Below are 15645 nucleotides of genomic sequence, written 5' to 3' on the forward strand. Positions count from 1 at the left end.
ATTTGAAATCGAAGGGGGCAATTTCTCCTCTGTGCACTCCCTGCAGGTTTCCTTGGCCGTAAATGTTTGCCCCCCCCCCATTTGCCCTACTATAGTAGGCTGCAAATAATATAATGGGGCACCAAGGCGAGGAAGAAAATTTTACAAAATTTACTTTTGTTTGCATAAAATTTGAAATCGAAGGGGGCAATTCTCCTGTGCCCCCCTGCAGGTGCCCTTTGCCATCTGCCCCCCCCCCCTAGAAATGACTTTCGTCGAAGGTTGGGGGAAGCAATACCCCCCTATGGTTGCGCCACTGCTACTGACATTATCTTGTATAATGTAATTCGATTGAAGGCAAGGCTGCGGCAGGTTCCAATTGTTTAATTCCGTAATATTCATGGTACAATGCATTTTTTTTACATGGTTCGATTTCTATTTATATCTGTTAACAAATACTCTGGAGGCTTTGCGATTACTTACTGTGTATATTCTGGAGAACGGTTTTCCATTCCACATACCTCAATATCATTTTGTTTTTTTGCAAGCAGCCATTCAGGTAATGGTTCCGATTGTTTGATGATTTCTCTAGAACAAATACTAATTATCGTAGAATTTTGGAAATCATTGTCACATGAAATTTGAACCTTCCTTAAAGTAATGAGCACTGTTTGGACTCGAAAAAAGAGTTATTTATGTTGAAAGAAACAACTTAAAAATTACCTTACGCAAGCATGTGCACTTCCCATGGACAAGATATTTTCCGTTGACAAGCGACAGTGAATATCATAGAAGCGTGGGAATGAATGTAGAAGTAAATCGGGACCTTAGTAGAAAGCATTTAGGGACTTTATTTTTAATGCTAAGAGAACCAAGCCTAACCTAACCACAATAGCATATATTGAACAAAATCTGAAGTAATCGCTAAAACTCTGCAGTATACTGTTAACAGACGTACATCAAAATTGAGCCATGTAAAAATTGCATTCGCAGCATGATGAAATCGCAATAGAACAAAAGGAACTTGGGCCGACATTCGTTTACTATTGTCTGGCTTGATTGATTTGGTCTATTTTACTTCACATTTCTGCCATTTTTGGCTAATAGCAAAGATGAGGATGAGTGATGATATGAAATTGATGAGGGGCACTTGCATACAAAGCCATGTCTGAGTCAGGATTCGAACCTGGGTAGGGTTGCCAGATTGCTATAAGGAAAATGTAGGACATTGAGTCAAAATGTAGGACACAAAACATTCGCAATAAATAATACATATTTCTATAGAACACGTTAGAGAGTAATTTAAAATTGACACTTTCCAGTTATTTTAAAAAATATTTCTTAATGAATTTTTAATGCAAAATTTCCAAACTTGTAATCACACTAAACAATGAACCTCTTACTAGATGTTTTAACTGGTAATTCTCAGAGGAGCCAATTTTTCTCAAAATTTCAGGTTTTAGTCAAAATATATTTATGAGAGACTGGACAGTGAAACTCTTTTAAATTATATGGACCAGTACCAAACGTTTTTGAAAAAAAAAATATTTCTTTCGTGAGTCCTTTAATGGGAAACAAATATTCAGTAATTACCGTAATTTGAAATGATTCCAGAAGTTTCATCTTGGGTAGTTTTTAGTTCAATAACAGGGTTTCTTCCAAAATAACAAATCCAAAATTCTTGACTTTTTCAGGGCTTTTTTTTTCCAGTTTTTCTTAACCTTCATTTATTCGACCCCTACTTAGGTAAAGTTGGAAATTAGCATTTAAGAAAATAGATATCTATTTAATGAAAAACCTTACCAAAAGTTCAGTTAAGTTCAAAACTGAAGTCGTATTTAACCAGAGAATTAGACCTGCTTTATCTATTAATGCGCAACTTAACCCAAATATTTGGTTATTCAAATTGTTTGGATATCTGAAATATTCAAATTAGACTGCTGCATGAAGAGAATTTTGCTCGAGCACCCGATGGTTCACATGGGCGATATTAGATTGATACCCCTTTGGGTCAAGCGAATAACGCTCGAATTAGCAGCATACACACAAAGCCCGACGTATAACCATCATTTTGTCTGAGGTAGTGGGTCCTCAAATATGGATCATAAAGTAAAAAACAGTGAAATTGAAACTTAAGTGAACATAGTTATCATCTCCATCTTGAAATGTAGTTTTGTCTATCTTACCAATACACAGTGATACATATTTTTTTTACATTTTATTATATATATATATATATGTGTGTGTGTATATATATATATATATATATATATATATATATATATATTATTGTCACATTAAAATGATGTTTGATTGAATGTTATAACTGCATCTTATTATTTCACAGAATTTGATTATCTTCTTCTGATATTCGTTTCGGATGCAGTGAATAATCCAGATATCTGGATAGAAAATATTTGATGAAGAATTTGTGGAAAATATGAAAATGATGAATAAAGAATATGTGGATAGCCCGTAAAACAGATAAACGATAAAATTGTCTGAGTAATGCACACATTTGGATATCAGGATATTTTGGATAATCCAAATGCCTGGATAATTTGGATATCTGGATAATTCAGATTTACAATATCCAGATATTTGAAATCCTGATAGAAAATTATCTGAATTTGTCCATCCCTAGTTTCAGCCTCATGGGCCATTCTTACAAACAATCCATTCCATCTGAAATAAAACAAACCTCATCTCTGACAAATCCAATTCTGTGAGAAAAAACAAATCTGTGCATTTCAAAAGTCCATGCGTTAAACTTAAGTGATAATATGAGAACAACTTTTGACAAACTTTCAATACTTAGATTGCGTTGAAATTGGAGTAAGTCATGCCTCTGTACATATAAAAATGAACAGACAAAACACACAAAAAATGATTGATTGAATTACGATTTTGAGTCCACTTTATGTACAGAAAGGCAAATCGGGGCTGAACCTACAGTTGAAAGTGGGATCCGAACCACTGTGCCATGTGCCTCCACCAGGTATCAAACCCAGGACCCCTTGATCACAAGGTGACAACATTACCATTACACCATCGGGGAGGTCCCACACGAAAAATAAATGAACTGGAGTATCATCTCTGGTTTTCAAGAAATAACGTGTTAATAACCATCAGGTGGTATTGGGACAGGTCTAATCTCAGCCATCCTCAAGACCTGTACAGCTGCAGGTTAAACCTTTGTAATATAAAAGTACTTTTTTACTCTTGAAATAAAGAAATAAGGAGAAATATTGATTTCTTGAATGTACTGTCACATTCATTTGGGTAATTTTTCCATATGCAAATTTTAATGAACTATTCACATATGTGTAGGAATAAGTGTTAGTTCCAATTAATTTTATATGATAAAATTGTTATATTTAGCCTTGAATTTTGTGAAAATTCTCCTTGAAAGTCTGGAACTATGGTTGAATGTTATTTCACTCTTAAGAGTAGCCATCCTCTTATCCTGCAAGAAATGAAGAAATGTTATGTTATTTTGTTTTATGACTCCAGCTATTTATATTTTGCTGTACATGATTCAATATTCAGACATATTTAACATATTTCATAAGTTTTTATTTCAGAGGCATATTTTCCCAACCATGATATATTGTAGAAAATGTGAATTTCATTCTTTTAATCAGGGGTCCCGGGTTCGAATCCTGGCCTGGGCATGGATGTTTGTGGGTGTCCATTCATCAATTTCATCATATCATCCCCATCTTCGCAAATTAGCCAAACGTGGCATAAAAAGTGAAGAAAATAAAGCAAATCAATCAATCATTCTTTTTAAGATACATTTTAATGCTCATGAAGATGATGACAGTGCACAATACCATAATATTCAATATTTTAAATTTCAGGTACAAACAAAAATGGATATTCAAGTTCATACAATGTCTGATGCCTACTTGGTAGAAAATATAAAAGAAATTCTACCAGAATTTTCCATCTCTGAAAATAATTTCAAGAATCCATCGCAGGATTTTATCAAAAGTTTCTTTATCCAGGTTCTTTCAGCCCTTCTTGGAAATGTGGACAAATTGTTTGAGGTAAGAGTTTTGTCTGCAATTTGAATATTGCTTTTATATGTAACTTTTTCCTGTCCTGTGAACACAGCCTATGCATTTATACTAGAATATTTTATAACATAATAAATTATATTATCTTCTAATATGCAATTTATCTATATTGTTATGTATTGCTCTTTGCTGTAGTGTTTATTTCTAATTTTTATCCAGACAATGATTTCAAACACTTATTACTAGAGGCACATATTTTTGGTAAATAAAAAAGCAAGATTTCAGTACAAAAACAGTCAATTTCAGGTTCAATAAAATAAAATAAAATGAAATTTCGCTGTTATAGCAGTGAAAAAGCAGGATATAAAATTACATTTTGGTTTTAAAAATGTAAATATAATCTCAAATTTGATTTAAAAACTGCACTTATTACACAAAATAAACATATCTCTTCTAGTAGCACATTTACATCATTACCAGAATATTAAGTTTATTCCTGTATAACAGAGTCCATTTTTACTTCTCAAATATTTACAGCAGAGTGAATCAATTTTATGTGAATTGCATAACTCTCAGGATAATTCTGACTTCAGGAAGTGTCGCGTCTGTAAATGAACTCTAAATTTCGTGTTTAAGAGTCTATTTCGCATTTTGCAGTTCATTTCACATTTCGTGACAAAACAGGGTAGGAAAATGCACCTCGTATCTTTCAGAAACATGAAAAATTAACATTACAATGTGTTATTTCACTATATATGTATGCCTCTACATATTACCTAAATTGTTCAATGTTATGCATCTCCTCACATTCACTTGGAGATTAAAAAATGTACTAAGTTAGAAACAAAAGTTTATTCAGGTTCTGAGTTCTATTTTTTTTTTCCTGGAATGGGAGCAGCTGGAAACATGAGTTATTTTGAAGTTGAAGTTTGTGCAAGGCAGTTCACATCATTGTCTAACTCCTAGAAGGCTTGTTAGAAGCATTTGAGGGACTAAAGATGGTGATATTCATGTTCTAGAAACAGCATGTAATCATCCATTTTCTCCACGTGAGTGGGATAATATTCATTGGCATTCATCATCAGTTGTCCGAAACATGCTGAGAAGGCATCATGTGTATTAAAAATATGCATTCCTGGCTGGAGAAAATAAATGGATGACAACGTGGTGTTCTTGTAACGTGAATGTCACGATTTTTAGTGTCTAAAATGCTTCCAAGACCAGTTATTGGCAAGTGGATGATCCTGTCGGCTAATTTCAACAAACTTCACCATGAAACCTGGCATATTTTAACCCTGATATACTCGCACTCGGCATGTATCAGGGTTCCCACAAACCTCGAAATCTCATGGAATTTGAAAAAAGTAAAATTCTCAGGGAAAATCGCCTAATTGACCAATGAGTCACATTGAAGTACATCTGAAGGGCTAGAATATGCTCCTACCTGTTGATTTTCTTCACACAGGCTGCTTTGAACACTTGTAACATATGTTTATTTTTCATTACAGATTAATTGATATTGTGTTCATTTGTAAATTTCTGTTTCTCAAAAGTGTGAAAATATTTGTTCTATATGTGCTATGTTTGGAATATATGTTTGTAGTGCAATACAGATGATTTACTTTAACAATGAACTGCTTATTTAGACATTTACTTCACAAAATCATGACATACAAATTCATTTTTTTATTCATAAAAGTAATAAAAAAGTGGCTAAAATTATCAGTAATATTACTGATACACAGATATGCCCATACCAATAGAGTAACAATTAGTTTGCTTCTGCTGGGTGCCCAGTCATGTAGGGAAACAAACTGATTCTACCGCCAAGTCTACTGATGCAGATGGCAACCTTCTCGTTTTCTCTGTCGCTGAGCATAAATCATCTTAACTCTGCTTCGAATCTGACTCAGCCACCTCACACATTGCCATTTTGCTGCAAGGGTTGGACCCTCCGCTGTGCTGTACCTGTGACATTGTATTAAGTGTTCCATGCATTCTTCTCGTATGTGCTGATTTTAATTTCCTCGGACAGTTTTATCCTTCCAAACGATTTATCATCCATCCATGTTGAGAGATTATGACAGTGTTTTACCATATGTGTTTAACTTTTTTGAGAAGAGTGGGCCTTTTACACTGTTTCTGAGGAAGTTTTTAGACTATCACTTTTTTAAATTTCGTGTTTGTCCTGTAGAAGTCCCTTTACAACTTGCATTTCAATTTTCCCTAAAGGAATTACACCCCTTTTTTAATTTTAAGGTATTTTTTTTTAGATAAGGGGATTTTCCTTGTATACTTAGAAGGGTGCAAAATAGCACAAAGGCTGAAGCACCCAAAATTTTTAAATCAATCAATCAGCTAGTCCATCTCATCTCTAATAACAATAACAATAATAAGGTGGTGATGTTATGGCTATGAGGGTGTAAAAATTAAACAGTGTGACTCAGTTGTTAACATATGCATATGATTTAGACTTATTAGGGGATGATATAAATACAATTAAGAATAATGCTAAAATATTTTTCAAAGCAGCTAAAGAGATAGGTTTGGAAGTTAACAAAGAGAAAAGTAAATATATGCTTACAGGCGGAAACCAAGTGTTAGGTAATAATCAAATCTAATTATCGATAATAACTCGTTTGAACCAGTTTCCAAATTCAAGTACTTGGGAGTAATACTAACAAATGAAAATGATATTAAAGAGGAAATAAAAAGCAGGCTTAATTCAGGAAATGCATGTTACTTTTCTCTTCTTCTCATTTAATATCTAAGAAACTAAAAGCTAAAATATACAAAACAGTAATTTTGCCTGTATTATTATATGGATGCGAAACTTGGTCCCTTACATTGAAAGAGGGACATAAACTAAGAGTATTTGAAAATAAGATCCTTAGGGAAATATTTGGACCAAAAAAAGATGAGGGGACAGGTGAGTGGAGAAGGTTACATAATTTAGAACTACATAATTTGTATTCATGTCCAGGTATTATTAGCATAATTAAATCAAGAAGACTTAGGTGGACAGGCCATGTGGCACGAATGGGAGAGGAAAGAGGAGTTTACAGGATTCTTGTTGGGAAACCTGATGCCAAGGCGAAGATGAAGGGATAACGTTGAGATGGGCCTAAAGGAAATTGGTAGGGATGGAAAAGAGTATATAGATCTTGCTCAGGATAGGGACAGATGGAAGACCTGTGTTCCTGCAGCCATGAACCTTAGGGTTTAAGAAGGCTAGAGAGTTAGTTAGGGTCTAAAAAAATAAACAATACTGCACTGTGTATTGACTACTCTGGAAAAGAATTGAAGATTCTGGAAAACTCAGGGAAAATACATTTCAAGTTCACGTGGGAACCCTGATGTATGTCACATTTGTTTTTTTCGACTTTTGGAGTATACTGTGATTCACATAATCTTCGGAGATATTTGTTTTGCAAGCTACATGAGCTTGTGGCATCCTATTAGAAATCAGTAAAGTTTTTTTAAAGAAAAAAATCACGTGTTTAAGGTTAGAAATTATTGTTTTCTCTGAAAATATCAGGCGTAAGTGTGCAGTTCTTGATATGATAATGAGACATATATCAGGCAATATGCAGGTAATTTTTTGAATCCTCATGTCACATCATTGCCATCTTGGGGCCCTCACGAAGGTCAAATTTTATAAGAAGTAACATTTTTTTTTATTTTCATCATCTACTTGATAAATGAAAATGAGTTTTTTCAACCATACGCTTGTAGCTTGAACAGAACTAAAGAGAAAGATATAATTTGTAACTAGCAAACATAATTCCAGAGATTTAGTTTTTTTTAACCTTGTGAGAATTTGAAATTTTCCCCACTGATAACAAGCTTTTACGTTAGAGTATTTTTTTTCTCTGAAAATATCACCAGCAAGTGCGTAATTATTTCCCATGAAATTGGAACATATATCAGGCAATATGGAGCTACTATTTTGTACCCTCATGTCCTAGCATTGCCTACGAGGGGCTTGACAAAATTCAAACTAAAAATAATTCAGGTGCCAGCTCTTTTTCCTCAGAAACCAGCAATTTTTTTTTCCAAATATGTGCTAAGAAAGCCTTGAATCCAACTAAAAAGATAAGGAGCATGGGTGTACTGGTTTTGCAATGCGACCTTAAAACACTTAATTTATTAATAAAAGATTGGATTAAAAGTAATTCATTCTTGTACCAAAGTGAGCTTCCTAAAGAGGCCAAACCATTAACAGCATGAATAACTATGAAATACATTTTAATATATGGTTGACTCTACCATATCACTGCAATTTTAAAATTCGGCTAGCAACAGTGAAAAGAATTATAATGGCATGTTTATTATTCCTATTTAATGATACAGAAAACACACAAACATTAAAAAAGCGTACTGTACTCGTTATTTTTAAAAAGTAATGGAAAGATGCATATTTCTGGTTAGGCTTTTATTATTTTAGTGTTTTGTATTACTGCTACTACTAATAATAATAATATGTACTTATTTCCCTTCAAAAGTAACTGAATTACCTTCCATATAAATAAGCATTTTGGCCTCGCTGAAGGCATAGTGGTAATATCGTCTCTTTATAATCAGGTGGTCCTGGTTTTGATACCCGATGGATGGACATGCACAGTGGTTCAGATTCCACTTTAAACTGTAGGTCCAGTTCCGACTTAAGCAGTGGAGTAAAAGAACAATTCTATAAAATAAGCATTTCCTGTTTTCACCAGAATTCAGCAATATGCCATAAGGAACAGTCACTGCTTGTAGGAGAATATTTAGCGTACTTGCTCCCAAGTTCTTATTCTAATTTAATATTTTACATGGCATGACAGTAACTTAACAAGCTGCAAGTACATAAAGATACAGTACGATTTCTTTAAGGAAAGGTGGTAGAATGTGATGGAGAATTTTAGGCATAAACTTTACCAACTCTGTATTTTCTTAAATGGTAGAGATTGTGGATAATCTGCTGAGAACTCTGCAACATCCTCCCCAAGCTGAAGTTTACTCTGGAAAAGGAAGAGATTGGTACCATAAACATCTTAGACCTCACCATCAAGAGGTGACTTGACTTACATGACTTAATTCCTTTTGCTCCATCAGGAGCGTGGGGTTTCAGTGAAACGCCTCCATTTGGCTCTGTGACGTGCCAACTCCTTGACCTCTCTCCATGTTTTTTTCTTTCTCGGCTGCTTTTTCTTCTACTGTTCTCTTCCATGTCTTCTTCGAATGTCCTATTTTGCGAGCTCCTTGGGGATTCCAGTCTAAGGCTGCTTTCTCTATTGCTCCAGTTGGTTTTCGTAAGGTGTGTCCTAACCAACTACATTTTCTTCTTTTTATTTGGGTTGCAATTGGCTGTTGTTTAGTTTCTCTCCATAGTTCTTCATTTGATATTATTTCTGGCCATTTTATATTGAGGATATGGGTGAGGCGGCAATTAATAAAGGTTTGTATCCTTTTTGTGTTAGCTTGTATGGTTTTCCATGTTTCGCAAGCATACAGTAAAACTGATTTTACATTTGTATTGAAAAGCCTTATTTTTTACTTTCTAGAAATATTGCAGGCTTTCCAAATGGGATACAGTTGTATAAATGCCACATTGGCTTTTTTGATTCTATTTTGTGTCTTCATTTGAACCTCCTTCTTTTGTTATGACACTTCCTAAGTATGTAAATATGACTACTTGTTCAACCAGTTCACGACAAACATTCAATTTTTCTTTTCCTCTTGCATTGACTCTCATTTCTTTAGTCTTGTACACATTAATAGCAAATCCTGCTTTCTTTGCTTCCTCCTGTAGTCTTTTCAGCTTCTCCTTAATGTCGCTAAGTCTTTGTGCTAATAAGCAGATGTCATCCTCAAAATCTAAATCTTCTAGTCTATCTTTGTTACAAATGGAGTCAGACAGGGCTACATTCTATCTCCGACAAAATTTCTGCTAGTACTAGATGCAGTCATGAAGAAAACGATGGGTTGCAGGAAAAGAGGAATACAATGGGGACTCAAAGATCAAGAGCTGCACACATAACATATTTGTCAGCATAGTATACAGGAAAACGGATATAGGAAACCAGTACACCCATGCTCTATCTAACTATCCGCCAAACAAAGGAGGCTCATCTTGAAAAAGCTTTCTCCTACAGCTCCATGGAGGAACATCTCCAAGAAGAAGAGTGAATGTCTTTTTCCTACCACCCCTCACCCTCGAGTTACCTGGCAGATCTATCAGATCCATAAACGAAAGAATTCAACAGCACTTAACTGAAGCCAAACAAAAGAACAACAGATGGATCAACTACCCACACCCTAATTGACACAAAAATCACGGACACACACACACCATTATGTACCTTCCCCATGAACTAAATATCAAGAATGTGCAATCCCACCACATTTGACTTCCGCTACAACTTGAGCAATGGCCAATCCAGCAACAGCATTACACCTATCAGCATAACAGCATACACCGGACACCTGATGTGAATATTAACAGTGGTCACTGAAATTAATGAAATAAAATACGCAGGTAAGCACATTTCATGTATACATTAATATCTTACACATTTAAAGTTCGGCAACATGAAGGAGCATGTGATATTGGTATTAAGAAATAAATAAAAGACATCCAGTTTACTCCTGCTCGACTTCCTTCTCTGAACTGTTTTTTTTAGGCTTTATTTTTGACACTTATGTTTTAATTCTATCTGTACATTCCTGCCTGCATCCAAGTAAGACAATCACACACATGGTTTTGAAAGCTGTCTATGTGAATTTGAAATTATGATGTTGAATTTGATTAGTATTTTTATTTTGTTATTGCAGGTGACCCCTGAGGATAGACAAAGGTTGCTGCTTCCAGATATGGCAGATCATCTGCCTCATATACGTTTCTTTGGTGTGATGAAAAAGATCTTCAAGGAAATCTATGTGCCAGATTTCCAAATGAGTGACCTTACCAATCCAAGTAAGAATTTCTATAGCCTTCAAAATTTGTGAAAAATAGAGTGGCTGTTTGGAAGATTGTATTATTATTATTATACTGATTAGATCTTTGTTTCTTACATGGACATTTATGTATTTGTTTTGGAGCTAGTATTTGCCACTCTCAGCTTTATAACATTTTATATTGCAGATTTGCAAGATTCAAATTTATTAACACATCACATAAGCTTGATTGTTGTCTTTCACAGGTGGGCAGATTAAAGTTTTTGATATGCATTTAGCTAACATATGGTAAGTCTTTGAAGCCAACAAATATTGTCACAGCTTCAATTGCTTTTTTCAAATGTCTACAACTTACACTTATTATTGGGCACCACAGCTGCATAAGGACATATATGTTTCCTATTTAGTTTCATTAAAGTTATATCTAATCAGTTCTGGGTGAAGTTATGCTATATAATTTTGCTAAACCAGTGTTTTGGGTATATCTTGAAGTTTAAGTTGTCAATTGTATCTTTCATCTTTCAGCTCCTAAAAGAACGAGAAAGTTATTTTCAGCACTGTTGAACTTTTTATTATTTTGTGATAAAATGGAAGAAGATATGAAGCCTGTATGTGAGGCTATGAGGGGTGATGTTATTCGTCGGAATAAGTTGTTGCAATTCATCAATACTTTAAAGGAATCTCTCAATGAGAAAATGGTAGCTCACGTGGAAAATGAGAAACTGATAGAGGAGGTAAGAAATGGTTACATTTGTTTTTTACATGAGGATAAGTCAGTATATGAGTCACAAAATGTGATAGAAAAAAATGGATTATGAGTACTTGCCTGATTTTTATTTATTTTTCCACATAATTCCCCTGCACTTTCACACACTTATCCTATCATGTGACCAGTCTTTGAAAACTGACAGAAATGTTTAACCTCATTGGCAACAGCTTCATTTATCATTGAAACAGTGACCAGGCAGGTGATAGGGCCCAAAGAGATTGAAATCACTGGGTTGGGTGCTAAGTCTGGGATATTAAGTGGATGTTCAAGCATTCCTGCATTTCTCTGGGTGTCTTAATCGAAATTGCAATTTTATTGAGAAGAATGACTCCTTCGCTGAGGATACCAGGAGGTTTGCGGTGAATGGACTGCTGCAGTTTCTACAAAACAAAAAAAAATGAATTAAATTAGTACATAATAAACGGGGAAACCGAAATTCTGAGGAAATGATGTCCTGGTTTATTGTTTAAAGGCACCAGGACATAAACACATAACCCTGAATGTATGTGGGTGGAGGCAGGCTTCTTTAGGGGGTTTCCCCTTTATTTTATCTTGCTCCAAGAGTGGATTGAAGAGGTCTAGACGGAGGTGACTTACCTCTCCAAGGGATATTGGGAGTGACATAGGGCTGAACTGCTAGGTCCTCATTTATTTTATTTAATCAGAAATTTAGTAAATGATTTACATAAAATAAAGTTAACATTGAAGCATTTTACGACACACATGGAAAACAGTGAAATCCACTCCAGTGAACAGTACAAAAAAGTAAAAGTAAAGTGCTCCCCTGTTCTTTACATGATGCCATGAAGTTAGGGCCCCACACTTCCTTGATCATGGCCGAAGGTGGGGGTGATGTGATCAGCACCATGCTCCTAGCTGCCTTTACCCCCCCACCCCAGAGTTTCCTCAAGGTACCCACTTTATATGATGCTGGGTGGGTGCCGGAGCCGCTTGAACAGGTGGAAAAATCCTGGTTCTCCCCTGCCAGGGATTGAACCCGGGTCTCTCGCTTGGTAGTCAGACGCCCTATCTCTTTAAAGTTTCTACAAGATAGCATAATTTATGGTGGTGTCAGCAAGTCCTAAAGTTTGCCAGTATGATACCATGCGAGTACTAACACATAGTTATCAGAATCTTGCCACCTTGAACTTTCAGGTGGCTGGGGAGAAGATAGTTTCTACTCTGCTTGAAAGTGGTGGACTCACAATTCATTCCCTATATTTCATTGATGAAGTCCTCTTCCTGAGCATGATACTACATGCGTTGCCTCAGTGATAAGTGGATCAGCTCCTCCACACACCAGGCTGTGACCTCAGTTGCAGCTTTCACGGGAGGACCTCCATGCTCCTTGTTAACAATACTCATATATCCATTGTCAGGGTGGCTACTCATCAGGAATTCCTTGAGTTCCGGGACTTCTGTGCGAGTTATTGGCTCCAGGAGTTATGCGTGGATTCTGCTTGAATTTTTCTCTGTAGACGTGAAAAATTGCAACTTTTATTAATCCAAATCCTATTGAATTTATACATATTTATAAATGCTCTGAGGCAAGTGTTTTACAGTTTAGCTATTATTTATATCAAGGAAGGACAAAAAAGCTGCATGGAAAATAAGACAGAATTCTCTCAATCTGTTTGATTTGTTACTGTCTTTTGCAGAACATTCTATCTGACAGGCGGAAGATTGTTGCAAGATAAGATATCTTGAAGTTGATTATATAAATTTGAGTTTGAAATTCTTATACAATTGCCAATTTTTCTTAGATTAGTATATCCTGTAATATTTGTGACATGTTTGTAGATGTATTTTGAGTCTGAGTTTGCGAAATAGCAAATGTAAACTCCGCATCTTAAATTAACTATTGAAATACACATGTACCATTTAATTGAATTAAAATTTTTGGATACATTAGAATCACACAGACCCTTTATATTGTTAATATATATTTCGTATTTGTGTGTGTATCTGTTTGGGTGATGAGAGGCGTTAATACATAAGGTTGAAATAGAAAAAAAAACATCTGCTTGTACCCTTGAATTGTTAGAAAGTTTGCCTTGAAAACCGGGAATAGTACTTGAATTTTATCATGAGTGGCCACCCTGATTGTTGAAATGCTTAATCCATTTATATACAGCTTATTTACCACACACTGCACCCCTTTATTTATGCACTTGCTCTGTGACTTTGGCCCACAGAAACATTTCTTCTTTGCACCCGGGACGGGTGATCTAAGGTGTGAATTTTTCCAGCCTTCTCCCTGCGTAAAGCAGCTCTAAGGCTCACCCAGCCTAAAATCAATGGCTACCTGGAGGGTAAAGGTGGCTGGAGCATGTTGTTGATCACATCACCTCCAAAATGGCAGAGATCAAGAATGTGTGGGGCCCTATCTTCATGGCACAGTTCTATATTCGTGGGGAACTTTAGAATTACCTTTATGAACAATTAGCCAATCAAGATTGGACTCCGCCAGGTATTGAACCTGGGTTCCCTTGATTACAAAATAATAATGTTACTACTACAGGGAGGTTATTTCAGTCGTTCACCGCCAGAGTGACGGCCGTTCCGCGGACTCTTCATGCAACAGGTCCCGGCAAATTGCGTTCAGGAAGTCCGTAACAGAAACCGCTTGTTTTGTAATGTTTCCACTTTTCACAATTACAGTTACAATTACAATTGAAATAAGCACGTACCTTGTCGCACGGATGCAGGAAAAGGTGTCCTCCCAAATACAAATATTTCTGGCACCTTATTTCTGACATCTAATCTTAGATTAGTCATCGCTACTTTATTCTCAGTTGTCGCGACAGCGCCTGCAGCTTATCGGGGGTTGGGTGAGTTGTCAGCCGCGAGAGGGCGCTTCATACTGCACGTGTCGGCAGTGATGCCAACCGTAGGGACTTTTCACTAAATTTCGCCCGCGTAGGAACGTAGGGACAGATTTTGCCAAATGAGGGAAAACGTAGGTACTTTTTTCAATCTTGGTAAATTACATTTTATGAATTAGTTTATCTGGATACTTTAGCGAGGAGGAGAAAAACGAACTAACTAACAAATCTCCATCAGAATTTTGGAACATGTTATCGGTTACCAAAAACTTTCAAGGCAAGTTCCTTTTTGAAAACATTTCCACTCTCGCGAAAATAGTGCTAACATTGCCGCATTCTAACGCGGAAACGGAAAGAATATTTTCAATGTTAAGTGATACAAAAACAAAAAAGGGAAATAAAATGGGACCAAAATTGTTAAAGAATGCAGGAAATACAGCATCACCAACCAACATCCATCTCTTCACAGCAGCAGCATGTATGACTTCAAATAACATAATCAACAGTAAACGACTCAACGTTATTCATTAGGGGTGTGCTGGATTCTTTACTTTAAAAAGTCGTTAATTCTCGACGTTTTCTGCCTTGTAAGTTTCTGGAACTTATCGAAAGTTGTAAGTTTTTATTCTAGAAATGCAAAAACGATCACTTAAAGTGAAAATGACTTGTAAAATTCGAGATTTCCAGTGCTTCGGGAAATTTCGAACATTTCCCGTCCAGAAAATTTTCCGACTTGGTCGGGAAATTGCAAATTTTTCAGTCCCGAATGTCGGGATTTAAAAAAATTACCGTCCCGATCCCGTCCCGACCCAAAAAATTCTGTCCAGCACACCCCTATTATTCATTAAGGCAAGAATTTACAATACCGGACCCTTCTGTAATTTCTATGCTACGTCTTATACTCACGAAATAATTATTCATGATTATTTATCTCAAGTTAACATGTTGGGGTGAGGGGGAAAAAATGTTCATTAACGTGCAGAAGTTGTAAAATAAGCTTTTCAATTCTCGCAATGATTCTCCGTATACAAGTATGGTAGCCATATTTGTTGATATGAACAAATTAAAATTAGTTACGCTGTCTACAGCGTTGCCACACTGTTGATTTCAT

General features: G+C 35.7%; 1 protein-coding gene across 3 annotated transcripts in view; it reads left to right on the forward strand.

Moving 5' to 3' along the window:
* The window catches only part of LOC145992614 (uncharacterized), a 69125-nt gene that overhangs the window by 4433 nt on the left and 49047 nt on the right, over window positions 1-15645 (forward strand). For all 3 annotated transcript variants that reach the window (XM_083128973.1, XM_083128974.1, XM_083128972.1), the window contains exons 2-4: window positions 3843-4031; window positions 10818-10959; window positions 11466-11674. In XM_083128973.1, coding sequence (XP_082985099.1) covers window positions 3855-4031; window positions 10818-10959; window positions 11466-11674 — 528 coding nt within the window. In that variant the 5' untranslated portion in view covers window positions 3843-3854. The remainder of the gene's footprint in view (window positions 1-3842; window positions 4032-10817; window positions 10960-11465; window positions 11675-15645) is intronic.

This window comes from Lepisma saccharinum, chromosome 9 (assembly GCF_977018435.1).
Source record: "Lepisma saccharinum chromosome 9, izLepSacc3.1, whole genome shotgun sequence".
In the NCBI taxonomy this organism is placed as follows: domain Eukaryota; kingdom Metazoa; phylum Arthropoda; class Insecta; order Zygentoma; family Lepismatidae; genus Lepisma; species Lepisma saccharinum.